This window comes from Nyctereutes procyonoides, unplaced genomic scaffold, assembly GCF_905146905.1.
Source record: "Nyctereutes procyonoides isolate TBG_1078 unplaced genomic scaffold, NYPRO_anot_genome, whole genome shotgun sequence".
In the NCBI taxonomy this organism is placed as follows: Eukaryota; Metazoa; Chordata; class Mammalia; order Carnivora; family Canidae; genus Nyctereutes; species Nyctereutes procyonoides.
This window is the reverse complement of record NW_026575139.1, coordinates 30,806,380-30,832,303: the sequence shown is the minus strand read 5'-3', so window position 1 is coordinate 30,832,303 and position 25,924 is coordinate 30,806,380. Positions and strand designations below refer to the sequence as shown.

Sequence of the window (25,924 nt, the reverse complement as noted above, 5' to 3'; positions counted from 1 at the left end):
ATCTTATGTTGAGCAGCAGGGTAATGGACAGGTGCACCTACTTGCTCAGACTGCTGTGAGGTCACTAAAACTAATTACAAAGCAAATGCAAAAAAGGCACTAAAGTTTTACATTCAACATAATCTTGGCTACATAAAAATCATTCATAACTTGGAAAAATACTGGCAAAAAAATATATATTACCCTTAATATTGGTTCTTGCAATTTTAATATTGGTATATTCTTGCAATACACATGACTTATTCTATAACCAGGTTAAGGAAATAGAGATTTTATTTAAAAAAAATAGAAAAGATCGAAGTCCTAGGAAAGGAAGAGGAGGTGAGGACATTTAGGAGTAAAGCCTTGAGGGGGTGGATGGTGGGGAATCCCAGCTGAATTCCTCTCTGGATTTGGGTGTAAAAAGGTTGGCAAGGGTCCTGTTCTCCCATTGAGGGTCAGATTTATCATTATCATTCAAGTATGGGTTCTAAAATGATCAAAGGAAGTTAAAGATTCTTCCATCACCTAGATTTCTCCTCAATTTACTCAACAACTGAACTCACATGACAGAAAAATTCTGAACTCTGTGTTAAGGGATCAGAGCAAGGGTGATAAAAATACCAAAAGTCTTAAAACCAACACAGCAGGTTTTTATGCCATTAAATTTAAGCAATTTTTAGTAGAAGATTCTTGCGATTTCTCACAGCTTGTACATAATCCTCTTAACATTCCCATGAGGTAGGACAAATAGGTATTACATTTAACTGCAATTTTCAAATGAGTATATCGAATTTCAGAGAGGGTATGAGTCTTTCTGACTTCCACTCCTTGTGCTTTTTCTTATATAACAGGAAAATTCTAGCTTGGTAGCTCCTATACTTCTTGTATAATGAACTGGCATTCTAGCTATTATTAAAAATTGTCTGCATTATGATTTTTTAAAAGATTTTATTTATTTGACAGAGAGAGTGAACATGCACACACAAGTGGGGGGAGTGTGAGAGAGAGAAGCAGACTCCCCACTGAGCAGTGAGCCAGATACGGCACTCTATCCCAGGACCCCAGGATCATGACCTGAGCCAGACACAGACGCTTAACTGACCGAGCCACCCAGGCACTCCTGCATCACAATTTTTAACTATATAAAAACACATACGTGTTCACAGAAGGAGTACAAGGAAAGAAACAAAAATACTTCAATGTTTTGAAGTGGTGGAATTGTGGCTAAATATTTTCTTTGATCTTGTTAAAATACTGTTTCTGTTAAGAGAGAATTCAACAGCTTAAATCTTCAGGATGTATCGTGAAGTCCACATTGCTGAGGACTGGGCCTTGATGCTTACAAGTTTCTCCCTGCTGCTCCTGGTAGATGTGGCCCCTTAGGTGCTCCTGAGGCTCTGGTTGCACATACATCTAGGTTTTCCTGAGGCTCAGTGGGCCCTGGACAGTGACAGGTTGCCTTAGTATTCTTTACTAGCACAAGGCATGGCCTGGGCGGCTAACACCTGCTACACAGGGACTCCCCTTACCTGGTGGGCTTCTGCAAAGTTCCCCCGGAGGATGCAAGATGCCAGCAGTGACTCAGGTGGGGAGAACATCATGGGGATGAGTGAACTTTGAGATTGGGGCTGCAACTGGCCATCCAGCTCATTCCTTCCAGACACAGCATTCAGACTTCCCTCTATTAGGATGCAAGAATGTGGGGGCCAAGGAAGCAACAGAAATTGAGGAAAAACCATACTGCTCGCACCTCCCACCAAACTCTTATCTTCAAAGTCCTTCTCTAAAAGTTCTGTAAACAGAGCTTCATTTTTTCCTCAATTGAGGGCAAACCTATGCTTTCATTTTTGTATCCAAGACTTAAGTATCATTTTTGGGTTTTTCACCTGTTTCCCTCTGTTGATGGGTAACTCAGTTGATGGTGGGACAACCCTTCCCCTTTTCCCTGCTGAAATCTGTTTGTCCATCTGCAGAGCCATCTTTTTTTTTTTTTCAAATTGAGATATAATTGACATATAACACTGTATTAGTTTTAGGTGTACAACATAATGATTTATGTACATATTGTGAAATGACCACTCCATAAGTTTAGTTAACATCCATCATTTATCACACCTAGTTACAAACTTTTTTTCTTGTGATAGAATTTTAAGACCTATTCTCTTAGCCACTTTCAAATATACAAGACAGAACTGTTAACTACAGTAACACTCTATATCTCCAGGACTTATTTATCTTATAACTGGAAGCTTGCATTCTTAGGACCAACCTTCTTGAACCCAGATATGAACTGCTCAGTCCAGGATTTTATATCATGGTGTAGGGCAACTCTATATCAAGGCAAAGATGCTTGAAGTTGGCAACTGGTTGGGACCCCCATACCTGAAGTACTTGTGCTCAGCTCACTACTTGTACTTTCCAGGGATGGATTAGAACTTCTGTCCTGTCCATCTAAAGGTATTAGAAAGAAGAGAGAAAAATCAACCATCAACTTATAGTGTGGAAACTCAGCTTGAAGCCAAGGTCTGGGTATTAAGAGTGAGAGGGTAATGGGTAACTATTACCCTGTTGCTCTTTTCATGGCAAATACAAGTTTCTACAGATCAAAGGCGAAGGGTGGGCCTAATGCGGTCCCTGTGCTCATTTGAGTAATAGCAGTTTCCAACCTGTGGGTCTCAGAGCCTCAGGAGCGTTCAAGTTACTTCTAGGAGTCAGCAACCCTGTCTCCTTACTAAGCACTGTCAATATTCTAAAAAAATAAAAGCACAACTCTTATGAGCAGGACACGTGGGGTGCAAAGAGGGCCAAAAAATTTTCTGACTTAGAAAGAGTCCTCATACTTGAAAAAGCAGGGAACCAAGTATAAAAACCAGTCTGGCAAAGACCATGACATTTAAAGCTCTGGAGCAAAGGCTTCTGAACACCTGCTTTCTGAAGTGCTTGGGTTGGTGAGTGGAGGCTTGCTATTATTTACTGTGGTCATTTAAGAGCATTATCAGCCCTGTGCACAGGAGGCTCCTTGGCTCACTAGAAAGGAACGGACAGTTGTAGGAAAGAGAAGATGGATTTTGCATTCTTGGGCTGGATGGGTCAAGCAGATACAAACTATTTTGACTCAAACCAATTAAATGAGCAGCTTAAGGCATTAGCAACTCAACCTTGAAATTTCCAGATTTCTTTCACAGTATCCTCCACCCTTCCCAGTATGCACACTTTTCTCATTGCCACTTAGCTAAGCCTACTCGTTCTTCTGAGCTCAGTTCAAGAGTCAACTTTTCCATAACATCCCTTTCCCTAATCTTTGTAGGCTATGCTGATCTCCCCTTTTAAGAGATTTCTTTTGTTTTCAGACAGTGAATACTTCAGTGCAGTTGAAGTTTTTCAAATATATTGTTAATACAGGTAACTTAAGATTCTCTGAAGGCAAGGTCCTGGTTCATGCCTCATTCATTGCCCTTAAGCTACCTAGATAGCACTGTTCAGCACACAGGAAACTCTTAAGAATTTCTTGTCATTTATTTATCAGATTTTTTATTTTAAAGTAATCTCTATACCCAAAATGGGGCTTGAACTCACAACCCTGAGATTAAGAGTCACATGTTCCACTGACTAAGCCAGCCAGGCACTCTTCTCCTGTTACTTATTTAAAAGCCAGCACCAAAGACCATAGTGAAATTTGATTATCTAAAAATGTATAATGCTCATGTATAATGCTCCTGTATTAAACTCCTTAAGAAAAACTCATAATAAAAGTCTAAAAACAAAATAGGAGTTAAGCATCAGTTAAGCATCTGCCTTTAGGTCAGGTCGTGATACTAGGTTCTGGGATTGAGCCCCACATTGGGGCTCCATGCTCAGCAGGGAGTCTGCTTCTCTCTCTGCCCTTACCCCCAGCTCATGCTCTCTCTCTGAAATACATCTTTTTTTTAAAGATTGATTGATTGATTGATGATAGAGAGAGAGAGAAAGAGAGAGAGAGAGAGAGAGAGAGAGAGAGAGAGAGAGAGGCAGAGACACAGGAGGAGGGAGAAGCAGGCTCCATGCTGGGAGCCTGACGTGGGACTCGATCCTAGGACTCCAGGATCATGCCCCGGGTCAAAGGCAGGCGCTAAACCGCTGAGCCACCCAGGGATCCCCTGAAATAAATAAAATCTTAAAAAAAAAAAAAAAAGACAAAATAGAGAAAAAACTGTAGCTCATAATGACGTTTTCCTTAATGTATAAAATGCTTCTTAAAATTCAATAAGTAAACCCAACAGAAAATATGGGCCTCAGATATGAATAATCAGCTAAGAGAAAAATATAAATGGTTAATAAATAAATGAAAATACTTCAACCCAAAAATTAATATTAAAATATTAAATATAAAAACCACTATTATATTAATATTTGTGAAAAAAATTTTTAATTGGTACTACTCATTTTTGATGGATGCATGTACAAATAGGCATTCATATACAGTTGGTGGGACTATTAATTGGTCCTTTTTTTTTTTTTAGGGAGCATGAGCAGCAGGAAGGGGGTGGAAGGGTAGGGGTAAAGTTAGAGGGAGAGAAAGAATCTTACGCAGGCTCCATGCCCAGAGCAGAGCCAGACTTGGGGCTCCATCTCACAAGCCTAAGATCATGACCGGAATCAAAATTAAGAGTTGGATGCTTAACTGATGGAGCTACCCAGGGATCCTGGTCTACCTCCTTTTTTTTTTTTTTTTTTTTTAATTTACGATAGTCACACACAGAGAGAGAGAGGCAGAGACATAGGCAGAGGGAGAAGCAGGCTCCATACACCGGGAGCCTGACGTGGGATTCGATCCCGGGTCTCCAGGATCGCACCCTGAGCCAAAGGCAGGCGCCAAACCGCTGCGCCACCCAGGGATCCTGGTCTACCTCCTTTTTAAGGCAATTTGGTAACATCTATATTTTATATCCACAAATCTTTGACCTTGCTATTCTACTGCGAGGGACTTATTTTATGGATATATTCACATATACATGTACGTATACACAGACATATGCACAAGATTGTTTACTACAGCATTGTTTATAATAGTAAAAAACAGGAAACAATTTAAATGTCCACAAAAAGGTATATATAACAATGAAATGTTAAGTAGCCTTTAAATTACAAGAGAAAAAAAGTTCTCAATATAATAGTATGATACATCTATATATATAAAAGAAAGTAAGTGAAAAAAGAAAATCATCAGTCTCAATATATACAATAAACACAGTATGATGCATCTGTGTTGTATATATAAAGTTCAACATATGCTTATATTACATGGAAAATTTCTGGAAGAAAACTATTAGCAAGGTTACTTTGGGGGAATGGGACTAGAATAATCTTAGATCCCTTGCATTTGTTTGGACAATGTGTTTTATTTTAAAGAATACTAGACAAGTGGCAGCATACCACTTGCCTGGTACATTGGAATGAGGAGTGGGGAGAGCTTTTTAGAGTACCTGGCCAGCTCTTTCTTGTCCGATGCCTCCGGTGGAGACTCAGGTACCCTGTGGCAACAGGCCGGTATCTTCGGGAAGGCTGCTCCTCTGCAACAGCAAACAATGGGTCACATAGAAGTGTCCAATTCTGACTTAACCTGCCTCCTGGGATAACAGGTAGGGGAAGATCTGAACTGGCTCTTAGGTTTCTGACACTGGTTGCTATGGTTATATGCCAGAAGTTAAGGTGTGACTCCTACATTACTCGTTCTCCTACATTCCTGTCATTTTTAACCTCCTCACTTCTGGGACCCACCAGCTCTCCATCTCCTCTCACCTGAGCCTTGGTTGCTTGTTACCACCTTGTATCTCCACTGGGCCTCAGAGAGAACCTTGGAAAACCGGTGCAGGCGGCTCTGCAGTCCATCTCTGCTTCCTGAGCAGCTCTGGCCTTCTAGCAGCTTTGGCTTCTCAGGGGGATCATGGCTGGTGAGTTTATCCAGCTGCTCCTGGAGAAGCCTGAGGAAGGCCCCTATCGCAAATTCATCAGCCAGGAACCCGCTGATACCACTAGTAAAGTGCTTTAGGTCCAAAAAGCTGTGGCCATGGGGCCCTGGGGAACTATTTTTTGGCTCTGTCTTCAGACAGCTTGGGACTATATTAGGAAGGCTGCTGGGGACTCCCTGGCAACCCTGTTCTGACTTCCTCTCAGGTTGTTCTGTGTGCTGAGGGCTCTCTGATGGTGACCTCAACACCAAAAAGCCCCTCCCCTCGACGTCATCATCTTCAGCATAGTCCTCGGGCAGGTGAGGCTCTGGGTGAAGATCGGCAGACGTGATGAGGAGCAATGAGAAGATGTTTTCTAGAAGTTCCAGGCACAAAGAGTCAGGAATACTGAACAGATACTGTTGACATCTGGCTAGGTATGTTGAAAAGAGATCTGAAGCACCTAAAGAAACACATATAAGAGGTCAGAGAAAGAGAGAAAATGCAAACATTATAAACTTGCCAGACTCAAACATTCTCTTAATTTTAACTCATTTATTTTTTAATGACTAAGGGAAGCAGTTATAGTCAGATACACACACACACACACACACACACACACACACACACACACACACATATATAAATGCTCCATTTGGAAGGGTAAATACTGTTTCTTTAAAACTTAGTTTAGGGATCCCTGGGTGGCGCAGCGGTTTGGCGCCTGCCTTTGGCCCAGGGTGGGATCCTGGAGACCCGGGATCGAATTCCACATTGCGCTCCCGGTGCATGGAGCCTGCTTCTCCCTCTGCCTGTGTCTCTGCCTCTCTCTCTCTCTCTCTCTCTATCTCTCTCTCTCTGTGTGTGTGACTGTCATAAATAAATTTAAAAAAAATAAAAAAAATAAAACTTAGTTTATAGGGCAGCCTGGGTGGCTCAGCAGTTTAGCGCCGCCTTCAGCCCAGGGTGTGATCCTGGAGTCCTGGGATTGAGTCCCATGTCAGGCTTGTTGCATGGAGCCTGCTTCTCCCTCTGCCTGTGTCTCTGCCTCTCTCTCTCTCTGGGTGTCTCATGAATAAATAAATAAAATCTTAAAAAACAAAAACAAAAAACTTAGTTTATATATCATATAAATATAATTATATATATATCATATAAATATAATTAAATAACTAGTTTATATTATCATATATATATAATGCAAATTACATACCTAAGTACAAACAGAAGTGCTATGTGAAATGTTATTTTCATTGCGGGTTGTAGTTAAAAAAGAAGCATTTAGAAAATACCGCACTAAGGGATCAGACTCCATTAGAACTTAGGCAAATCACTTGTCTTCTCCATGTCCTTTTGATTCATGGAGGCTGATAAATGGATGAAATTATGCCCAGGCATAAGAAAACCAAGGCCACCTCCCAATTCCATGAAGAACTCACTGGATAGGCTGTTACCAGCTTACATCTGGGATAGGTGGTAGAGAGAAGTGTACCTGGGGAGGAGAGAGAATCATTTGCTGGCTCTGCAGCCATGGCCAGGTCCTCTGAAGCTCTGTCTCTGCATTCCTGGCACTGGGAGTGCTGGTGTGAGTTCACACAGAGGGCATAAATGGCATACTTCATGGCACAGAAGCTCTGGTAGAGTGTCAGGTTCTGACACCGGCTCAGGTGCTCTGGGACTAGGGCTTCAGCTGAATCTGAATTATAGAGAAATAGGCAGAACTTCAGAGCCAGGTCTCTCAGACAGGGCTACAAGCATGGCCAAAGCAAAGACATACTGCTCTTTAGGCTCAGATTCTCACACTTTCTCCTTGTTGTCAGTTTGGCCTGCACACGGCCTGGGCCCCTCCTCCACTCAACACCAACATGCAGCCCCTGTTTTCTGTTCCCACCCACCTCCCCTCTACGTGGCTGTTCACTATAGCCCTCATGGCTATTTAACAAGGCTTTCCCTTATGTTTCTTAAAATATCGGTTTTCCTTTTTAAAAAAAATTAAAATGTCAAGTTAATGTTTTTTTTTTTTTTTTTGTCAAGTTAATGTTTAGTCTACCTTTTTTGTACTTGTATGTGAAAAAAGAGTGTTCTAGTTCCTTTAGGAAATTTGGTAAACAGATTGCCTACTTTCCCTAAAAAAATAAACAGAATGTAGAAAACTGGTTTTCCAGTTAGCAGTAGGTTCTTTTAAAAAGTAAATCAGGGCAGCCCTGGTGGCGCAGCGGTTTGGCGCCGCCTGCAGCCTGGGGTGTGATCCTGGGGACCCGGGATCGAGTCCCACATCGGGCTCCCTGCATGGAGCCTGCTTCTCCCTCTGCCTGTGTCTCTGCCTCTCTCTGTGTCTATGAATAAATAAATAAAATCTTTAAAAATAATAATAATAAAAAGTAAATCAAAGCAGTATCTATGTTGAGAAACATCTACTGCCATAAGGAAACATTTATTTCTCTCAAAGCTAAGTGTCCCCGGTCTGTGTTCTGGCTTTGTTATGATGTGTTTTTGACACCAAAAAAAGCTTGTTTATATTTATTTATTTATCTATCTATCTATTTATTTATTTATTTATTTTTATTTTTTTAGTTTTTTAGTTTTTTTTAAAAAGAGCTTGTTAATGTGGAGCTCAGTTTTAAGCTGAGATCCAAGGTTAAAACCAGGCTTTGTTATTATTTTAGGCAAGTATTTTTTTCTAAACTTATTTATTCAATAGATTATGCAGAAGAGATGGGAGGGAAAGGAAGCACAGAATGTGCTAGGAGGAAGTTTATGAAGCATGGAAAATACTGCCCATAGCAAATGCTGTAAACTCAGAGGGCAGGTCCTAATTCTGCTTCATTGGGGTGAAGGTATGTGAATGGTTCCTGAGAAGGTTCCATGAGGACAAAGGTTCCTATGGGACTGTTCTCGTAGGATTTCCCATACCTCACCAAGAAAGGAGAACAGTGTCCCTACATCCCATAATCTGACTGGGGCAAATGGTGCTAATCTAGTAGGCACCTGCTGGACCACCCACCTTGACAGATCATTTCTAGATAAATCTTATGCTGAGATAAACTGGTGCAGGACTGTCCTAAGATGAAAGCTTGCCCAAGTCATTCCTTGCCAACTCACCATGGTCCTGCTGGGGGTCCTTGGCTGGCACCATCTGTAAGAGCTTGAGAACATCTTCCTCCCTGAGGGCTGGAAGGTTGGTAAGGTGATGGAGAGAGTAGAGCACAGAGTGGCTGTCTCCACCATGTAAATGACACAAGAGATCTCTCTTTGGTATAGGGTCACTGAAAGGCAAAATATAGAGGTAGGAAAGAGAGAGAGTTTATTTTTTATTTATTTTTTATTTTTTTTAAAGATTTATTTATTTATTCATTCAGAGAGAACAAGAGAGAGGCAGAGACACAGGCAGAGAGAGAAGCAGGCTCCATGCAGGAAGCCCAATGTGGGACTCGATCCCGGGTCTCCAGGATCACACCCTGGGCTCCAGGCGGTGCTAAACTGCTGCACCACCGGGGCTGCCCGAGAGAGAGTTTATATTAGTGCTCTGAAAAATCCATCTTGAATCCCTCTTGCTCTTTCTCTCTGGCCAATGACACCACAGGTTTCACTTCCCTCAACATTAAATTCTAGTTGGTCTAGGACACAGCAGAGCTTTTGTTTACCATCCGAGAGTACATCTATCAAGTCACCTCTACTTGTCTAGAAAGGACCTAGAAAGGGCCTACAGATCAGGTTTCCTAATTCCCATACTCTTCCCAGCTAAGAGCTGACCCACGGTTCTCTGCTTTGCTTTAGGTAAGGGCCCCCCACCACTTGCCCCTCTGCCTACTCTACTTTAGGAAGTGCTGGTGAAGTGGATGAAGAACAAACCATGAACCTGGATCTCAGAAAAATCTAAGGCTAAATTATCAGGGAAGCACAGCCTTGTACACAATGCAAGAGGCAGTTGTTGATTAAATGTGTGATCCAGGATAACACAGGCCTAAGAATGTGGGCCACATCTACTAGCTATATCACTTTAGGCATGTTATTTAACTCCTCTGGGCTTAAGTTGTCCTACCTTTACACTTAGAACAAGATCGGGATGTATCTCACAGAATGATTGTGAGGCTTAAGTGAAATCACCTACTGAAAGAGCTTAAAGCAATGTCTGGCAGATAGAAAGTGCTCAGGAAATGTGAACTTTTGTTTCATTCCTCACGGTCATCCTCAAATTATCCTCTAGTTATAACCTTATGGCTATGGTAATAATTAATTACGTTCCTTTCCTGGTTTAACAGTTGGAATGATCAGTCAATGCTGTCAATTCAAACATAAATGTGGAAGGAACCTGAAATGGTACATGTGCAGAGCATGGGGTCAAGTCCATCCAACAGTGGGGAAGGGGGCTGGCTGGATAGGACTATACCTGCTCTGTTGTACACACCACTCCAGGACCTCCAGGTGAGCCCACAGCCCATCACAGGCATCCCTGAGGAGCTTGTCACAGCCTTGGTCCTGTGTTGATATGGGAGAAGAAAGAGACACTGACTAAGGCACCTGGGGTCAGAGGCTGTGACCCACTTCAGGACCCTGTATTCTGCCTCAATTCGAATCCCCATAGCTCACGCTGCAGAGTGAGAGTTACCTGGGCCCTGTGGAGTGTTTGGAGCAGCCTCCTGGCTGATGCTAGGCTCTGGCAGTGTGTCCAGCCCAGGAGCACAAGCAGTCGACTGAGAGGCCTAAATTCTCTGTCTAGTAGGCAGCCAAGACTTGGGAAGTCTTCTTCCTTCAGCAGTGCTAGTGCTGTTACCTATAAGCCAATGGAAGCTGCTGTAGGTGGTTACCTGCTGCTTTTTAAGTAGCGTAGGAAGCTTTATGGTAAAGCAGGGAGAGGTCAGACAATGACAGAATTGGCCAGTTGAGTACAAACACTAGACTGTAAGCCCTCTGAAGGCAGGGACTGACTTGTTACAACCCCAGCTCCTAGCACAGTACATGGCACACAGGAAGAGGTTAATAAATATTTGTTGAATTAAACTAAAGCTCAGTTGTGGTCCAGAAGGAGGTTAGAATAATTCAAGTCCCCTGTCAGCTAGGCAACATATTGCTGCCACCATCTTTTCTTCCTCATACCTTCTAGAAAGCTTATATGTATGAAAATCTTAGTTCCCACCAAAGGGTGAATATAAAACGAATGCAGTTCTAATTATGAATGGTACTAGTTCTCAGAGCCTCCCTTCCCCTGGGACTTTCCGATGGACACACCAAATGACTCACCGCTAATTAGACTGCTTTATGTTGGGAAAGAACAAGTGGGAGAGAAATGAGAAATGGAAAAGCCTACAGAAAATCCCTGGGTCCTTCTGTGATGGAGAATGAGTAAGTTTGACTTACCAGGATCTGCTCAAGGAAGTGCTTGCTGTTGCTCAGGCAGTAGAAATAGGCTGATTTCCAAGCCTGGGTTGGGTCAGGATTGGAGAACAGGGCTAGCATTGTCTGCTCAGGATCTAGATGATCAGGGGAGACTAAAAAAATTAAACCACACAAGGTTACTGGGGAATAGGGAGCTCTTCCTTCCTAAGCTAAAGCCCATTCAAAAAACCAACAGATGTAAGAGTTCACTCTTCTAAAAACTTAAGCCAGGCTTCCTACACTTTTATCTTAAAGACACTTTTACTTCTCTCATTAGTTTCTGAAAAGCTCTTTCTAGGTATTGCTATTACTTTATTTTTTCCATCATTCAATCTTGGACTACAAACTCTGTACTTTTACAAAAGAACACTTTACTATTTTTGCTTAGCCTCTCCACTAGATTTCCTGAGCAACTTGGAAGGCACCAGTTTAGAGGAACTTCAGAGGCTGGGTACAGTGGAATTACCAAAATGCAAGAAGCAGCAGCAAAGAGCACACACCTTTTCCCGAGGGTATGGCCTTCACTGACTTTTCTGTGGCTTTCTCTGCATAGGTATGGCCGTACAGGGATACCAGGCTCTGTCCGGCCTTGTGTAGCAGGCAGCTGAGCACCTGCTCCTCCTGCAGGGGACTCCCCTCAGCCCTGCAGACTTCCAAGAGTTCCTCACACAGGAGACGTAGCTTGACCCCAAGTGGCTCTGCAGGGCAATGCAGACTCCGCAGGGCTCTGTAGATGGCATCTACTATACCAGTGGGCCCAGCAGCAGGGCCCTGCACAGCTTCAAGTGCCCTTCGAATGAGGTCCACCAGTGCCTTCTGCAGAGACCAGCCACAGAGGCCAGTACCATCGTCCTCTTGGAGTAGGAGCTCCAGTAGGGCCTGTGCTGGCTGGGGAGCCTGCCTCAGAAGATCCCAGAGCACAGAGACAGCTTCTGAGCTGAGTCGAGGAGTCCAGCTCTCCCGCCTCTGATTTCCGTCAAGCATAGGGCCTCTTGTATCTTGAGCTAAGGCCTCATATAACTCCTAAACAGAGGATGAAGCAAGGGATTCAAGGTGAGCATGTCTAGGATGTTATCATTCATATGCCTTGATGTTTTCCTCTTTTCAGTGTGTATATAATAGGAGCAGTAGCAAACACTTTGTAATAGTTACTTTGTGCTGAGTCCTTTACATAGAAAAATCAAGTTAAATTAATCCTTACGACAACCTTAAGAGGAAGATGCTAATATTATCCTCATTTTACAAATGAAGAGATGGAGGCAAAGAGAGAGCTCAACTGCCTAGGGGTTCCATCTTTGAGGTATAGCCCATTCCTCATCCTTTAAAACCTTCCCAGATACCTTCAACCCACATAACTCTCTTTCTTTACTGGGCTTTCAAAGTACTCAAAATTCATACCATCTGGTTTAGTCCATAATTGTGGCATGTGTGTATTAGTCTTTTCTTCCCCAACTAGGTGGTAAGCCGGTGAAGGCAAGAACTTCTATAGCCTATAATTTGTTTGCATGGTTAGTGTAGAGGGAGAAAGCTGGATGGGGAAGTAGGTGATTTCCCATGCTTTAGCATCATGCTCATGGACAATGCTCAGGGATGCTCTTCATTAACTGCCTCCAAGGTGGTCACAGGGTCATGATTCCTTGACCTATACAAATGAAAAGTTCCTACCCTAAATCCTACTGTTAATATGTCTTTAATTAGCTGGTGGTCAGGTCATGAAGAAAATCTGTACCAGCCCTCAGGCCACACATTAGGCACTTAAGTATAGATATGGCTAAGACTTAGTTTGAATCTGTCCCCAGAAGGTTATTGTGAGAATTATCACATTCAATGCACCTGTTATAGAAGAGGTATTCAACAAATACCACTTCCTTTCTCCCTTTATACTCCCTATGATCTAGTGGTGAAAAATTCAAATATCAAGTTTAAATCTAAGTTATATATTTATTTTACGTGGAATGAAAAAAACTCCTTTAATCCCCAGTTATACTTAGTACTTCCAGACAATCCAACTCTAAGAATTCTAAAATCAGGTATGCTTTATTATAATTCTGACCTCTCCTTTAGAAGGACCTCAACCAACCTGGTCTTGGCCAATGTCATCAGTTACAAGCTGGGCTTGTTGAGGGACTATAACCCTCAGCAGATGGCTCCCAAGCCCTCTCTCACCTTGAAGATATCCTCTGGAATGTCACATTGGAAGTCTTCTGATAATAACAGAAACTCAAGCTTTCTCCGAAAAACACCTGGGAGTAATTTCTAGAAAAATCGTAAGAAAGAAGCATAAAGAATAGATATACGCTTTACTTAACAAATAATAAGCAAATATTTCTCTCCAGTTAGTCTTATTTTTGCTGTTTCTCTAAGATAAAGTACTTTTAACCCCTAAATTTCTGTATATGTTTGAGACACTTTTCTTCTTTTTAAAAAAGGATTTGTTATTTGAGAGAGAGAGTGTGCACAAGGGGGAGGAGGGGCAGAGGCAGAGAATCTTCAAGCAGACTCTGCTGAGTGCAAAACCTGGCTCGATCTCATAACCCATAAGATCATTACCTGACCTGAAACCAAGAGTTGGATACCGAACTGACTGTGCCACCCCAGGCATCTTGAGATACTTTTCTTTATAAACAAAAACAGCTAAACTTGGATGCATATCCCTCTTTTTTTATTTTTATTTTTTTTGCATATCCCTCTTAAATACTAATATTTAAATCCCACATGGATAAGCCTCAAATTCCAAGGTTTGTTCATTTCATGTGACTTCTCTGTTACATGAAGTCTTTTTTCCAAGAATCTCCCTTGCAGTGTCCAAACACCCAGTTATGAGTAAGCCTGGGAGGGTACCACCCACTTGATCCTCTTCTGGTCCAAACCTTGGTTTTTTGGTATTCACTGTAAGTTGGAAAACGAAAGAGGAAGGGACCTAATGTTTATTAAACACTATGTGCCAGATACTGTGTGCCATATTTTAACACATTTAAAAAAATTTTGTTTAATCTCTAAAGCAAACAAACCTGTACCTTGAGCATATATTTTATTAAAAATGAAATGGTTAGGAATTATTTTCCAATTATTTCAAGCATGAAAAAGAAAAAGTGATCTCACCAAATATTTGTTAGTGAGACATACCATCAGAGGAAACTGATATATGAAGGAAAGAACTCTGGACTCTTCTTGGACCTGCTTGTTTCACAATAACTTGCCTTCACCTAGTTCTTAAAACTAAAATTATAGTTTCTCCTTCTCCAGACACAAATATAAATAAGAGTAAAATCTAGGACAAATCCTAACAAACACTGCTTTATTTTTTCTTTACTTATTTTTTAAGTAGGCTCCACACCCAGTGTAGAGCCCAACGTGGGGCTTGAACTCACGACTCTGAGATCAAGACCTGAGGTGAGATCAAGAGTCCAATGCTTAAGTGACTGAGTCACCCAGGTACCCCAACAATGCTTTAAATTATAGACACCTGTAAATCACATGGCTGATTAAAGGTTCCAGGAGTTATATTTTATTTTAAGGTCTCCTATCTCAAGCAAGAAGCATCTGCAAGACTGTGGGGGGAGGGGCACGGTTTAGAACACAAGATCACACTTTCTCTATTCTCACTGTATCAGAGACTAACATGGTCTAGTGTGTACTTGGTGCAAAATCCTATTTCTTTTTATCATGTCCTTCCTTAATGCACTTATGCCACCTGAATGCTTATATAATGCTTGCGATTAGAAGTCAGTGGAGAAAATTCATGCTGGAAGGCTAAAAGTTAACTACTTCTATTGAAGACTAAGAGGAAGGAATAGATAAGATGTCCAGACAGCAGGTGCCTGATAAAGAACAAAGTCTGGTTAAGACATCAGGACTTTAATCTAGAATCTTAAAGATTCCTTAGTTTATAATTATGTTACTAGTTACTAGTGAAATTGCTTTATGCACATGCAGGGTCATAAATAACTGCATCCCAAATTATTCATGCATCCCAAATGCATAGTTTTCTAAAATGTTTTTTCATGTAGCAGAGTATGACATCCCTCCATGTCACCGAAAGTTCATTTACCACATAATTTTAATAGTGGCATGGTATTTTACAAATAGATTAGCCAGTCCAGTACTGTGGACATAGGAGTTGTTTCCAGCTTTATTAGAAGCAGTGCGGCAGTGAACATCACTGCAGTTAAATCTTTGCACACATGCTTCCACTTGTAGAGATAAATCACTGCAAGATAAAAAGGCAGAAGGCAAAAGTGGATGAAGAAAAGGGAAAATGAAATCACTGTTTCAACTAATAATTAAAAAGGAAGTTTTTAGCAGAAGGTGGGAGACTGGAAAAGAAGAGGCAGTCAAGTCCCCTACAAGATGAAGGTCACTCAGGATAGCGACTGGCCTTGTGGAACTACTCTAAGTCCTTGTAAGAATTGCAATCTTAGTCCTTGTAAGAGTTAAATCATTGAGGTCCTTGCTTAAAGTTTAAAACATTCCCACAACTGTTTAAATAACTGAGGCACTGAAGCCTTAAGACCAAATGGTCTTGGATATTGGGAAAAACAGGAACAATTCTTAGTTTGCGCAAAGGAGCCACCAAAGTGAAATCAACCACCTGGTCTGGTTGAACAACTATGCAGAAAATAAGCAATAGAGCAGCCATGAATGGGGTGCCTGGGTAGCTCATTTGGTTAAGCATCTGACTCTTGATTTAAGCTCAGGTGATGATCTCAGGGTTGTGAGATCAAGCCCTGGGACTGGCTCCATGTGGAGCCTGCTTAGGATTCTCTTTTTCCCTCTCTCTGCCTCCCCTATCTTCCCCACACATCTCTAAAATAAATAAATAAATCTTAAAAAGAAAAAGCAGACATGAAGTAGACAATTACCCTTCAGTGAGGGGAGGCTCATCTGGTTTGACAAGTTCCATGTTTGGACTAGACAGATTTTTAGTCAATAACAATAGACACTTTTTCTTTTCTTCTCCGAAGACATTTTAAATATTCTAATTCCCTTTTAGATCTGAAACTATAGCCAATTCAATCATCTTGGGGTCAGTTATTTTTAAATTTTGCTTCTCTCTCTTCTCTTGCTAGTCATTTCTTGGTCTTTTTTTTTCTTTTTTTAGACAGCAAAAACCTGCATATGAGATACATTTAGATTAGTAATTTCTGTTATTTTTTTTAACAGCTGTGTGAAGAAGTGTCAGGCAAAACTGGAACTGAAGGCAAAATTAACTCTGATGACAGAAGGGGAGTAAAGAAAATTAGGCTGAATTATAGATACTTACAAAACAGAATTTATGGTTTCTTTCTTTTAAGTGCCACCTCAAGTAATGTGGAGGTGGAAAAACCAGTAGACTGGGGACTTCAAGTCAGAAGATCTTGGTTCCAGCCCTAGTTCTTCAAACTAACTTTATGGTGTGTCCCTGGGCCAGTTACTTCTCTTCTGGGTCAGAGGTTCCTCACTTAAATCTTCAAGTCTGAGGCTTAATACAAAACTGTCTCAGAGAAATTCCTCTAATGGATATCAACTTCTGATAAGTATCACATACTTTTAAAAAGGCTTTTAATGGCAGCCTTAAAAAAAAAAAAGCACTTTGTTATAAGCTTTTCATTATTAATTTGCTCACTTTTTTTCACTCTGTTTTTATATCTGTTAATGTTTAGTTTAATTCATGTGGATTATTAAATTATTAATCAATGAGGTTTAAATCTATTAGTATTCACTGCACTGAACTAATTAAAATGAGATTTTTGGAAGAACAGCAAGGTTTCAATTCAGCCTATTCTCCATTACTTATTGTATTGCGTTCAGTATTATGAGGTTCATACTTTATTTGCTGTCTTGTCACTTTCACTTAGTTTTGCAAAGTTCTGTTCAGGCACAAGATTCACAATGGTATTTAACATGATATCATCTCAGATGGTTTTATATGCTAATGTATGTTAGCAAATTAATGAGTAAATTTAGGTAAGGAGACAAAAATAAAAATTTAAGCCATTCTCACCCTTGATACTGAAAGGGGAATATGACAAACCTCATAATAAAGGAAGTAAGAGATGAAAAGGAAATCTTATAACTACTTCCAAGTTTTTCTCAGTCTTGGCCTCAGGAAAACATCTATATAATATAAATATAAACCTGTTTACCTTTTCCTGGGAGAACCATTTTTCCAGTACAAGAAACCAGACCCAGGCTAATCTTTGAGGGTTGATGTCCTGTCCACATCTGAAAAACGTAAAAAGAAAGAATTTCTAAACAAAGAGTTTCTACTGACCTTTACTCTTTTGTGATCCAAGACTTGGATTTCACTGCTTAGTTTCTTTTAAACCTAACCAGGCAAGACATTGTCCTAACGAGAAATTTTTAAATGTATATGATAGATCAATAAAACCAGAACAGAGCTAGCAGCTTTCATTAAGGAAAAAAAAGGAAAAAAGTCTCACTCCACCTCCCTATCTAATCTATTATTTTTAAACAAAATAACATCCATAGAAAACCATAAAGGCAAGGCTCCCTGAAGTATATTCTTGAAAAGAGAAACTGGATCAAGTGGCTTTATTTATTTATTTATTTATTTATTTATTTATGATAGTCACAGAGAGAGAGAGAGGCAGAGACACAGGCAGAGGGAGAAGCAGGCTCCATGCACCGGGAGCCCGATGTGGGATTCGATCCCGGGTCTCCAGGATCGCGCCCTGGGCCAAAGGCAGGCGCCAAACCGCTGCGCCACCCAGGGATCCCAAATCAAGTGGTTTTAAAGAACAAAAATACTTTATAAGACTTTATTTTTAAATCTATGCTAAAAACAGGGTTATGGAATTCATAAGGCTTTCTTTGAAGTTAGTAATTTAGACAAACTGGCTAGAACCCAAATATAAGGGGAAAAAAATAAAGAGAAAAAAGAATCACTTAAGTCTCTACTCTGTATGTACTAAAACAATATAGCTGCCAAAGTAAGGTAAAGTGAGGGAGAGAGTAAACAGCACCTTTAATTATCATATCACTAGCTGTTAATAGCATTGCCAGGAAGAGCTTCATTAAAAATTCAGATAGAGAACAGTGGTTGCCAGGGTACAAGGAGGGGTCAAATACAAAGAGGTATTCCCAGGGAGGGAGGGAATTCTTTTGTGGCAAGGAAGAGTTCTGTATCTTGGTTTTAGTGGTAGTTACATGATTCTGTACCTGGATAAAATTGCATAGAACTACACACATACTAACAAATCCACATTAAGAAAGTGGAGTGTAAACTGAATAAGGTCTGTAGTCTAGTCAACAGAAATGTACCCATGTCAATTTCCTGACTTTGACATTGTACAATAGATATATGAGATACCACAACTGGGGGAAGCTAGGTAAAGGGTACTCTTTTTTTTTGCACTTTTTGTGAATGTAAAACTTATGTAGCTTTTAATACAATATTTATATAATTATTTCACAATAAAAGCTTTCAGTGAATTAACTTCCAGTTCTTTTTAAAGCTGTAATATGGGGCAGCCTGGGTGGCTCAGCGGTTTAGCGCTGCCTTCAGCCCAGGGCCTGATCCTGGAGTCTGGGGAATCAAGTCCCACCTCGGGCTTCCTGCATGGAGCCTGCTTCTCCCTCTGCCTGGGCTCATGAATAATGAATAAATAAATAAAATCTTAAAAAAAAAAGTTGTAATATCTTCAATTGCATAGGCAAGAAAAGATCAGGGTTTGTTTTTCTGGAGGCAAAGAAAATGCTTTTCAATGCAGTTCCACCATCTACTTTAATGATAATAATCAAGAAATGGTGGTTTCAGGCACACTACTAGCCAGGCTTAAATGTAGCAGATGATAATTCAAAACCAATACTGATTAAGTAGTAAATATGTATGAGGCAGGCAAATTTTCAGAGCATAGGTGAAATACACTCTGAGAATTCTTCAGAGCATAGGTGAGGGCCCAAATATTGGCCTGGTCTCCCGCCCTGTGACTGCTGGAATGAAGAGACATCCCTTACCTTAGCTGATCTGGACACACCACCAGTGCCTGAAGTATATCTTCCACCTTTTTTGGGATATCCCCCTGTGCCTCGTGTAGTTGAGGTACACAAGCCTGAGCCAGCTCCCATTCTCCTCTGCGAAGGCACTCACAGAAAAACCCAAAAAGTTGCTTCTGAGAAGCAATTTCCTCTTTTCCAAATGGATGATGCATTTTCCCAGCACAGAGTGCAGGGAGATAAAAAGAGATGAATTACGCAGAACACATTGTCAATTTTCTCATTCGTGGAGCACCTCCTAGAAACAATACACACCACAGTGAGGAGAAACGGAAGGAACCTTAATTAGAGAAACTAGTAACTACCAGCCCGGCTGGGAAAAGCGGGACTTACTTCCCTAATTATCGTTTTAAGTTTAACTTGACGTGTTACTCTTTTTGAGGAGTTCCACCTTTCCCCCAAGGGGTGGATCCCATCCCTCTACACGCACCCAGGATTTAACCTTAATGATCGTTTTAGCTCGTGGTGCAGACCCACGAGTCCACTTTCATATTCCCCACTTAACTTTACGCCCATTCCGACTCCAAATCCCCAGGTGGTCGCCTCCTTAGGGATGAGAAATTCAGTAGGAACCTCCCTAGTTTGCGCCCTCTCTTAAGGCAGACGAGTGAAGATCAGAAGAGTCTGTGTCCGAGCTAGAGGACCGTGGGGATTGGGGCTGACGGACGCTCCCTACAAAGGTCGTGGAGAGCGCCCCCGCTTTCTCTAGCGCGGCTTCACTCACCCGCACCCGGTACCCAAAGCAATAGGGCTTCCAGCGCAGCCATGTTTGAGCCGAGTCAGGTGATAGATCCCATTCGGGAGGTTGCCCGACGGCCGGGTGGGGGTGGGGCGATGACCGCCGCTACTCCTATTGGCCAATAGAGAGACGATGCAAACAAGGCGCCATATTTGTTTGGGTCACGTGACGCGAGCTCTTCGGAATAGAGAACACTAGGACCCAGTAAATCAGCTACCTAGCTTGTGAGGACGGTTCCTCTCAGTTTTGACCCCACACCCCCGCTCGACACCTTGTTTTGCTTTCGGCGGAGCAGGTGGCAGGAATATCAGTGTCCCTTGATTTTTTTTTTTCCTCTTCTCTCTTTTAATTCCCCTGCATTTGAAGTCAGCTTTTACTAAGTGCTAGCCAGTGACAGTGTTTTGCCAGGCCTTGGGGGATACGAGAGTAAGGAAATCTGGATCCTCCTCCTTTGTTCTTCTGCTTGGGCTCTCTTATAATCCCAGAATCCTACGTCCTGAATTCCAATTTTCTGCCTAATTCTACTAATTTATTTGCTTGTTTACCTAACAATTGTTCGTTGAACGGGGTGCTGGGCCCTACTTTATAGGCTGAATAGGTTGCGGACCCTGTCCTCAAGGAGCTCACAGTCCTCTGAGGAGTGCAGGCTAGTAATTAGGATAAGGTAGGCTAAATTATAAGATAGTGTGCACCGCAGGGATGAGAGCAAAGAATGAGCAAAAATAATAGTGTAGATAACAATAATAATAATATATTACTATAATAATATAATCAATAGTGATTCTAGTTTTTGCAAATATAATATGTTACCTGAAACTGGTCTTAAAGCAACAGTTTACTAAGCTTCCTTATCACAGCTGCTTTTACACAGAAACTTCTGTTTGGTTTCCTTCATGATCTTAAACTACAGACTCTTACATTGCCCCATTATGTGTTTTCAATTTGAGCAATTAAGCATTTCCCAAACTATTTCCCACCAAAGTGTGGTTAAAAAAGCAAATCAGGGGCGCCTGGGTGGCTCAGCGGTTAAGGGTCTGCCTTGGGCTTAGGTCATGATCCTGGGGTCCTGGGATGGAGTCCCGCGTTGGTCTCCCTGGCTAGGGGGAAGCCTCCTTCTCCCTCTGCCCCTCTTCCTGTGAGCGCGCTGTCTCAGATGAATAAATAAAATCTTAAAAAGCAAAGACAAAACCAAGTCCTCTTTCAGAACCTCTTCTACCATTGGGGGATTCTTTATTCCCTGAGAACTAACATGTCTCTTTGGTCCGTTACACGTTTCATAAATGAAGTGACAAAAGAAAGAAAAGGGACCATTCCAAGCAAGGTTTTCCTGGCTTCATTCTCTCATAGCTGATGATCCTCTACAGGATTTTGATCATCACTGTATGGAGACACTATCCGAAACTCATTGACCGATTATAGTGTGAACTACAATTCCCAGCAAGCAGTGGAGCCCACCCGGGACTCTTCCTGCCTCTGATTGGATATTCCTCCAGGGCGACGACCCAATCAGCGTTTGGGTTGTTGCTTTGCGGCGCTTTCCGCGGGGAACCGTGAGGGGTGGGGGAAACTTTGAAAGTTGGATGCTACAGACCCGGTACTGGAAAGTTTCGCGTGGGGGGCGTTTGTGGGGAAATGGGGGGTGCGCTCATTATTTCCTGCTCCTTCTTTGGGCCCCTCTTTGTGTTATGGATTTCAGGATAGCCGAGAATCTCTCTTTGGTCCAGTACATTCCTCCTTAGGCCTATACGCATCTTAACAGGAACCCTGCCGCGAGTCTGGGGGCTTCTGGCCTTCTTTGTGGGGGATGCTGGGACACTGCTCCTTGTTGGAAAAAGTTCTTTTTAGGGGATTCTAGGTGACCTTTTGGCCTCTTGATGCCCACCTCCCCTCTGCCATTTGCGGGCTGCTTGGGTCTCGGCAGGGGAGCCCGTCATTAAGGGAAGTCTGGGGTCCGCTCGCCTTCTGGTGGTGTTGAAGAAGACGTAGTTAAAGCGAGGAACCTGGAGTTTGATCTCTGGATTCGAAAGCGGACTCAACCATTTGCTAGCTGATAGAATTTGCACAAGTTTTTCAACTCAATGTCTCAGTATCCTTAGTCTGAAAAAGGAGGTTAAAATATCTGGTGGAAGCTTTTGAAACAGTACTTGGCACGTAATAAGAGGTCAATAAGTATGAGCTATTATCGTTACTTGGCAGTTTTCATTGAACCTCTTACGTGAGGATTTTTGTTGAGGAGGGAAGGTTTCAGTCTTCAGGACAGAGCATCTTCCCTCGCCCCTGTTTACATGTGCAGGCATGCGCACGCGCACACACACAGCAGGCATTTAAGTCTGGTGGGGGGAAAAAAAAACCACACGAGCTGTGACAATACGTTCATAAGGTTATCCAATAAATATGTGCAAAATATGGTGAGAGCGTTGGAGAGGAAGAGTGAGCTGGCGGACGGCAGGCTTCGTGGAGAAGAGTCAGAGTCAGGGAGTCGGGGCTGACTGACCATTGTGTATGTGACCTACTAACATATTACAGCTGGAGAGCAGATGAGTGAGGCGGCAAATGATGTGTTGCTGAATCAACACATCATTGGTAGTGTTAATGATTGTTAACCTTGAGCTATGTGTGTCAGGCGCCATCCAAATCCTTTAACCTTCACTACATTCTTAATGAGGTAGATATTTGAATTACCCTTGTTTTACAGATGAGGAAACAAACACCAGGGGGTGAAGTAGCTGCCAACAAGACCAGGATCTAGGCCTTGCAATCAGTTGTACGACTGAGAGGGAAGTGAGAGACCATTTGGTGAAGGGGCTTCATGCGGTCTTAACTGTGGAATTTATCCCATGGTCTAATGGTTCCATGGGTAGTTGTAAAGGATGACAGTGATAGGTTTGGAGGAAATTTTTAGGTGGCTATCTCTCGCAGGATCTGTGGCACTGACCTGATTTTTGCAGACCAGTTTGATATTTCTTTCTGTCCACTTCCATAACACCTTTAAATGCCAATGACAGACTTACTGCATGACTGTAATTATTTGTGTATACACATCTTTTCACCTTTTACTGTGAGTTCCCAAAGGGTCGGGAATATGCTTAATTGATTCTCTTACCCTGGGGCTCAGCAGAGTGTGTGATTAAGAAGTGTCTGCAGAAGGAGCAGATTAATGATTTTTTTTTTTTTAATGATTCAGGGAATACCCAGGGCAGTGTGCAATAGTGCAGGCTAATGATGGGAGTGGCCCTAATAAGGCTGTGATAGCAGAGTTGGTATTGTTAAAGTTCAGGTAGTTTGGGTTCTCCTTTTTGATTGAATTTATCAGTCTAAATGGTGTTACTGCCCAGAACTCCCTGATTCGTAAAGACACTAGGAAATGATACAGCAGGTATCACTTGGTTAATTATTTGAGAAACAAATCAATACTGACAAATTCCCACTGAGAGAAATGAGCGGGATATATTTTGTGTTTGGGAAGTGTGTGTGTATGTGTGCAAGTACAGGTGAATGTGAGAAAGAGAGCAGGGGGGAGAGGGTTCATTTGAGAGAATGTAGATGTTATGTAGGAATTTGGACCATGGTATTGGAAATAAACATGTATCTACATTCTTAGGACTGTACTTTTGTTTCAAAATGTCACCCCTCTTCTGATAAGTATTTTGCTTTTTCCCCTGAACAGCAAAGAGTTTCTTGTACTACTATATCCAGAGCATATCTTGCCATCTCAGCCTCTCCTTTGCATGCATTATGAAAGGAATTGGAGATTATGTTCTAGTTCTTTGAAGGCAAATATTTCATGAGCCTCTTAGCCATAGTGAGGTTCAACAAGAAGAGTGAAATTTAGTTGCATGTGAGAATGTGAGCAGCTAAGACAATAAAAAACAATTTCAGGTTGTAAATAAGACCTGAAATAATCTCATTTGATTCGGAGATTTACTCTGCCTCATAGAAAAAGGAGAGGTTAAATATGATTATGGACTTGTAGTAGGATGTAATGGTTGAGCGGATAAGCCTTAGAGTTTCAGACTTCCTGAGTTGAAATTCTGGATCCACCATTGCTTTTATTGGTGATAATGAAATAGTTAACATTTCCAGGTTTTAGTGTTCTCATGGGTAAAAATTGGATCAATAATCAAATGTCTAGATAGGGCTGTTGAGAAGATTAAATGTGATAATTTAGTAAAGCTTTGAAACAGTGCCTGGTACATAGTAGGTGCACAGTAAATTTATTATTACAGTGCAATGAAAGTAAAGACTTTCTAAGGAGTGCTGCTTGGAAGTATTCCCTGAAGGTTAATTATATATCCAAATAAAATTTTAAAATGCATTGAAAATCTTAAGATGCTATACAAATGTGAAGTGGTAGCTTTATATTCATATAAGAAATATCAAAGAATTGTGGGAAATGTACATTCTTACATTGTCTTGTTTTTCTTTGTGCATGTTTGGTAGACATTTAGATTCTGTAGCCTTCCTTTATTAGTAATATTTTAAAAACTATACATTTCATTTTGCAACTGGAGAAGTTTGAAGACTTTTTTTATTTTGTAGAGTGTTTTGGATAGCCTGTCTACTATTGCTTATATTCTTTTCCAATGCTTTCCAGGGTTCTTTTTCGCTGCATCCGAAGCCATGAGTAGCAGGAAGCTCAGACGAGTGGGTTTATCACAAGAGCTGTGTGACCGTCTGACCAGATATCAGATTGTTACCTGTCAGGTAAAACTTATGTACTTTTTCTCATGGAGAAACCTTAATAACTCTAAAATAAGCCTGAAAAATGAAAATGTAACTTTCTAAAAAAATAAAAAGATGAATGATAGTGCTTCTTCAGAAGCCAATTTAAAATAATAGACCAAAAAAAAAAAAAAATAATAGACCACTGAGGTTGTATTTCCAAATGTGACTTCATTTATCCAGATTCCAATATGTTTCCATTTCGGATCGGGGGTGAATACTTACAGCATAATGTGAAGTATACGCATGCCATTTATTTGGGATTCTAGAGAAGTTTTCGTCCACTTGAAAGAATGTTTGCAGTTATATGAGAGGACTCAAATGAGGAGATAGTATTCAAAATGGATAATATCTCTTGCAAGCCAGATAAATTAACGAATCATTTTCCTATCAATGAATGAGAGAAATGGATAGAGCAGATGTTGCATTTTTAAGCACACTAGTGAACTTCCTTCTTAGGAGGTTAAATAAGGTTTTGTGTTAGGATTTAATCCTTAATAAGACAGATTTTCAGAGTATGCTGCAATTTTTAAAAATTGCTTTGTGTGTTGATGGTATTTCTATTTCCTCTGTTATACATTTAATAATCCTCATGTTCATGCTTAGAAATACTCTTAAAAGTATGAGATTTAACATTTAATTCTATAGTCAGTTTCATTGTCTCAATTATTAAATACTTCCTCTGAATGATCTTACAGCTTAGCAAGAAACCTATTTCAACCTGACACTTTCTGGTGTTTGTTTGTGCCCAAACTCTAACACAGGGCAGTGCTCATATACACTTGGGTTGGAGGCTGCTGCTATGTGATGTTATTTGGTGTATGCTAACTACATTGGAGAATTAGTTAAGTTTATGGCATCATATCTTTCAGTTAAGGCATATTTGGGGGGAAGTACTATAAGAAACATACAAGTCTTTGATCTACAACAAGTTATGCTTTATCTACACATGGACGGTGTCCATTGAAAATTTCCTTTTAATTCCAGTATCTTTGTTGCACGTATATGTTTAAAATAGTCTCTTTATGTCTTTTTAGGACTTTTTATGTCTTTCCCCACTGGAACTTATGAAGATGACTGGCCTTTGTTATAAAGGTGTCCATGAACTTCTGTGTATGGTGAGCAGGGCCTGTGCTCCAAAGATGCAAACGGTATATATGTGTATTTTATTATAATTTGA

The 25,924-nt window shown here is 41.1% G+C and overlaps 2 protein-coding genes across 7 annotated transcripts in view; one reads left to right on the top strand and one right to left on the bottom strand.

Annotated features, from left to right (window-relative positions):
* ZFYVE26 (zinc finger FYVE-type containing 26) overlaps nt 1-20,086 on the bottom strand; it is a 62,626-nt gene extending 42,540 nt beyond the window's left edge. The window contains exons 1-14 of one of the 2 annotated variants that reach the window (XM_055304013.1): nt 20,008-20,086; nt 19,245-19,521; nt 17,411-17,489; nt 13,452-13,541; nt 11,786-12,308; nt 11,268-11,398; nt 10,519-10,683; nt 10,300-10,388; nt 9,012-9,175; nt 7,402-7,605; nt 5,761-6,372; nt 5,445-5,531; nt 2,365-2,433; nt 1,512-1,663 (exon numbers count right to left, since the gene is read on the bottom strand). In XM_055304013.1, the coding sequence (XP_055159988.1) occupies nt 1,512-1,663; nt 2,365-2,433; nt 5,445-5,531; nt 5,761-6,372; nt 7,402-7,605; nt 9,012-9,175; nt 10,300-10,388; nt 10,519-10,683; nt 11,268-11,398; nt 11,786-12,308; nt 13,452-13,541; nt 17,411-17,489; nt 19,245-19,438 (2,559 nt within the window). In that variant the 5' untranslated portion in view covers nt 19,439-19,521; nt 20,008-20,086. Of the gene's footprint in view, nt 1-1,511; nt 1,664-2,364; nt 2,434-5,444; nt 5,532-5,760; nt 6,373-7,401; nt 7,606-9,011; nt 9,176-10,299; nt 10,389-10,518; nt 10,684-11,267; nt 11,399-11,785; nt 12,309-13,451; nt 13,542-16,147; nt 16,227-17,410; nt 17,490-19,244; nt 19,522-20,007 lie in introns of those variants that run through there. The other variant, XM_055304014.1, reaches the window with a different exon arrangement.
* Nucleotides 20,087-21,551: 1,465 nt separating this feature from the next.
* The window catches only part of RAD51B (RAD51 paralog B), a 597,782-nt gene continuing 593,409 nt past the window's right edge, over nt 21,552-25,924 (top strand). For all 5 annotated transcript variants that reach the window (XR_008661707.1, XR_008661708.1, XM_055304408.1 and 2 more), the window contains exons 1-3: nt 21,552-21,616; nt 24,617-24,726; nt 25,782-25,895. Coding sequence is in view for 3 of the 5 variants with exons in the window: in XM_055304408.1 (XP_055160383.1) it covers nt 24,643-24,726; nt 25,782-25,895 (198 nt within the window). In the remaining 2 variants the exon portion in view is untranslated. The remainder of the gene's footprint in view (nt 21,617-24,616; nt 24,727-25,781; nt 25,896-25,924) is intronic.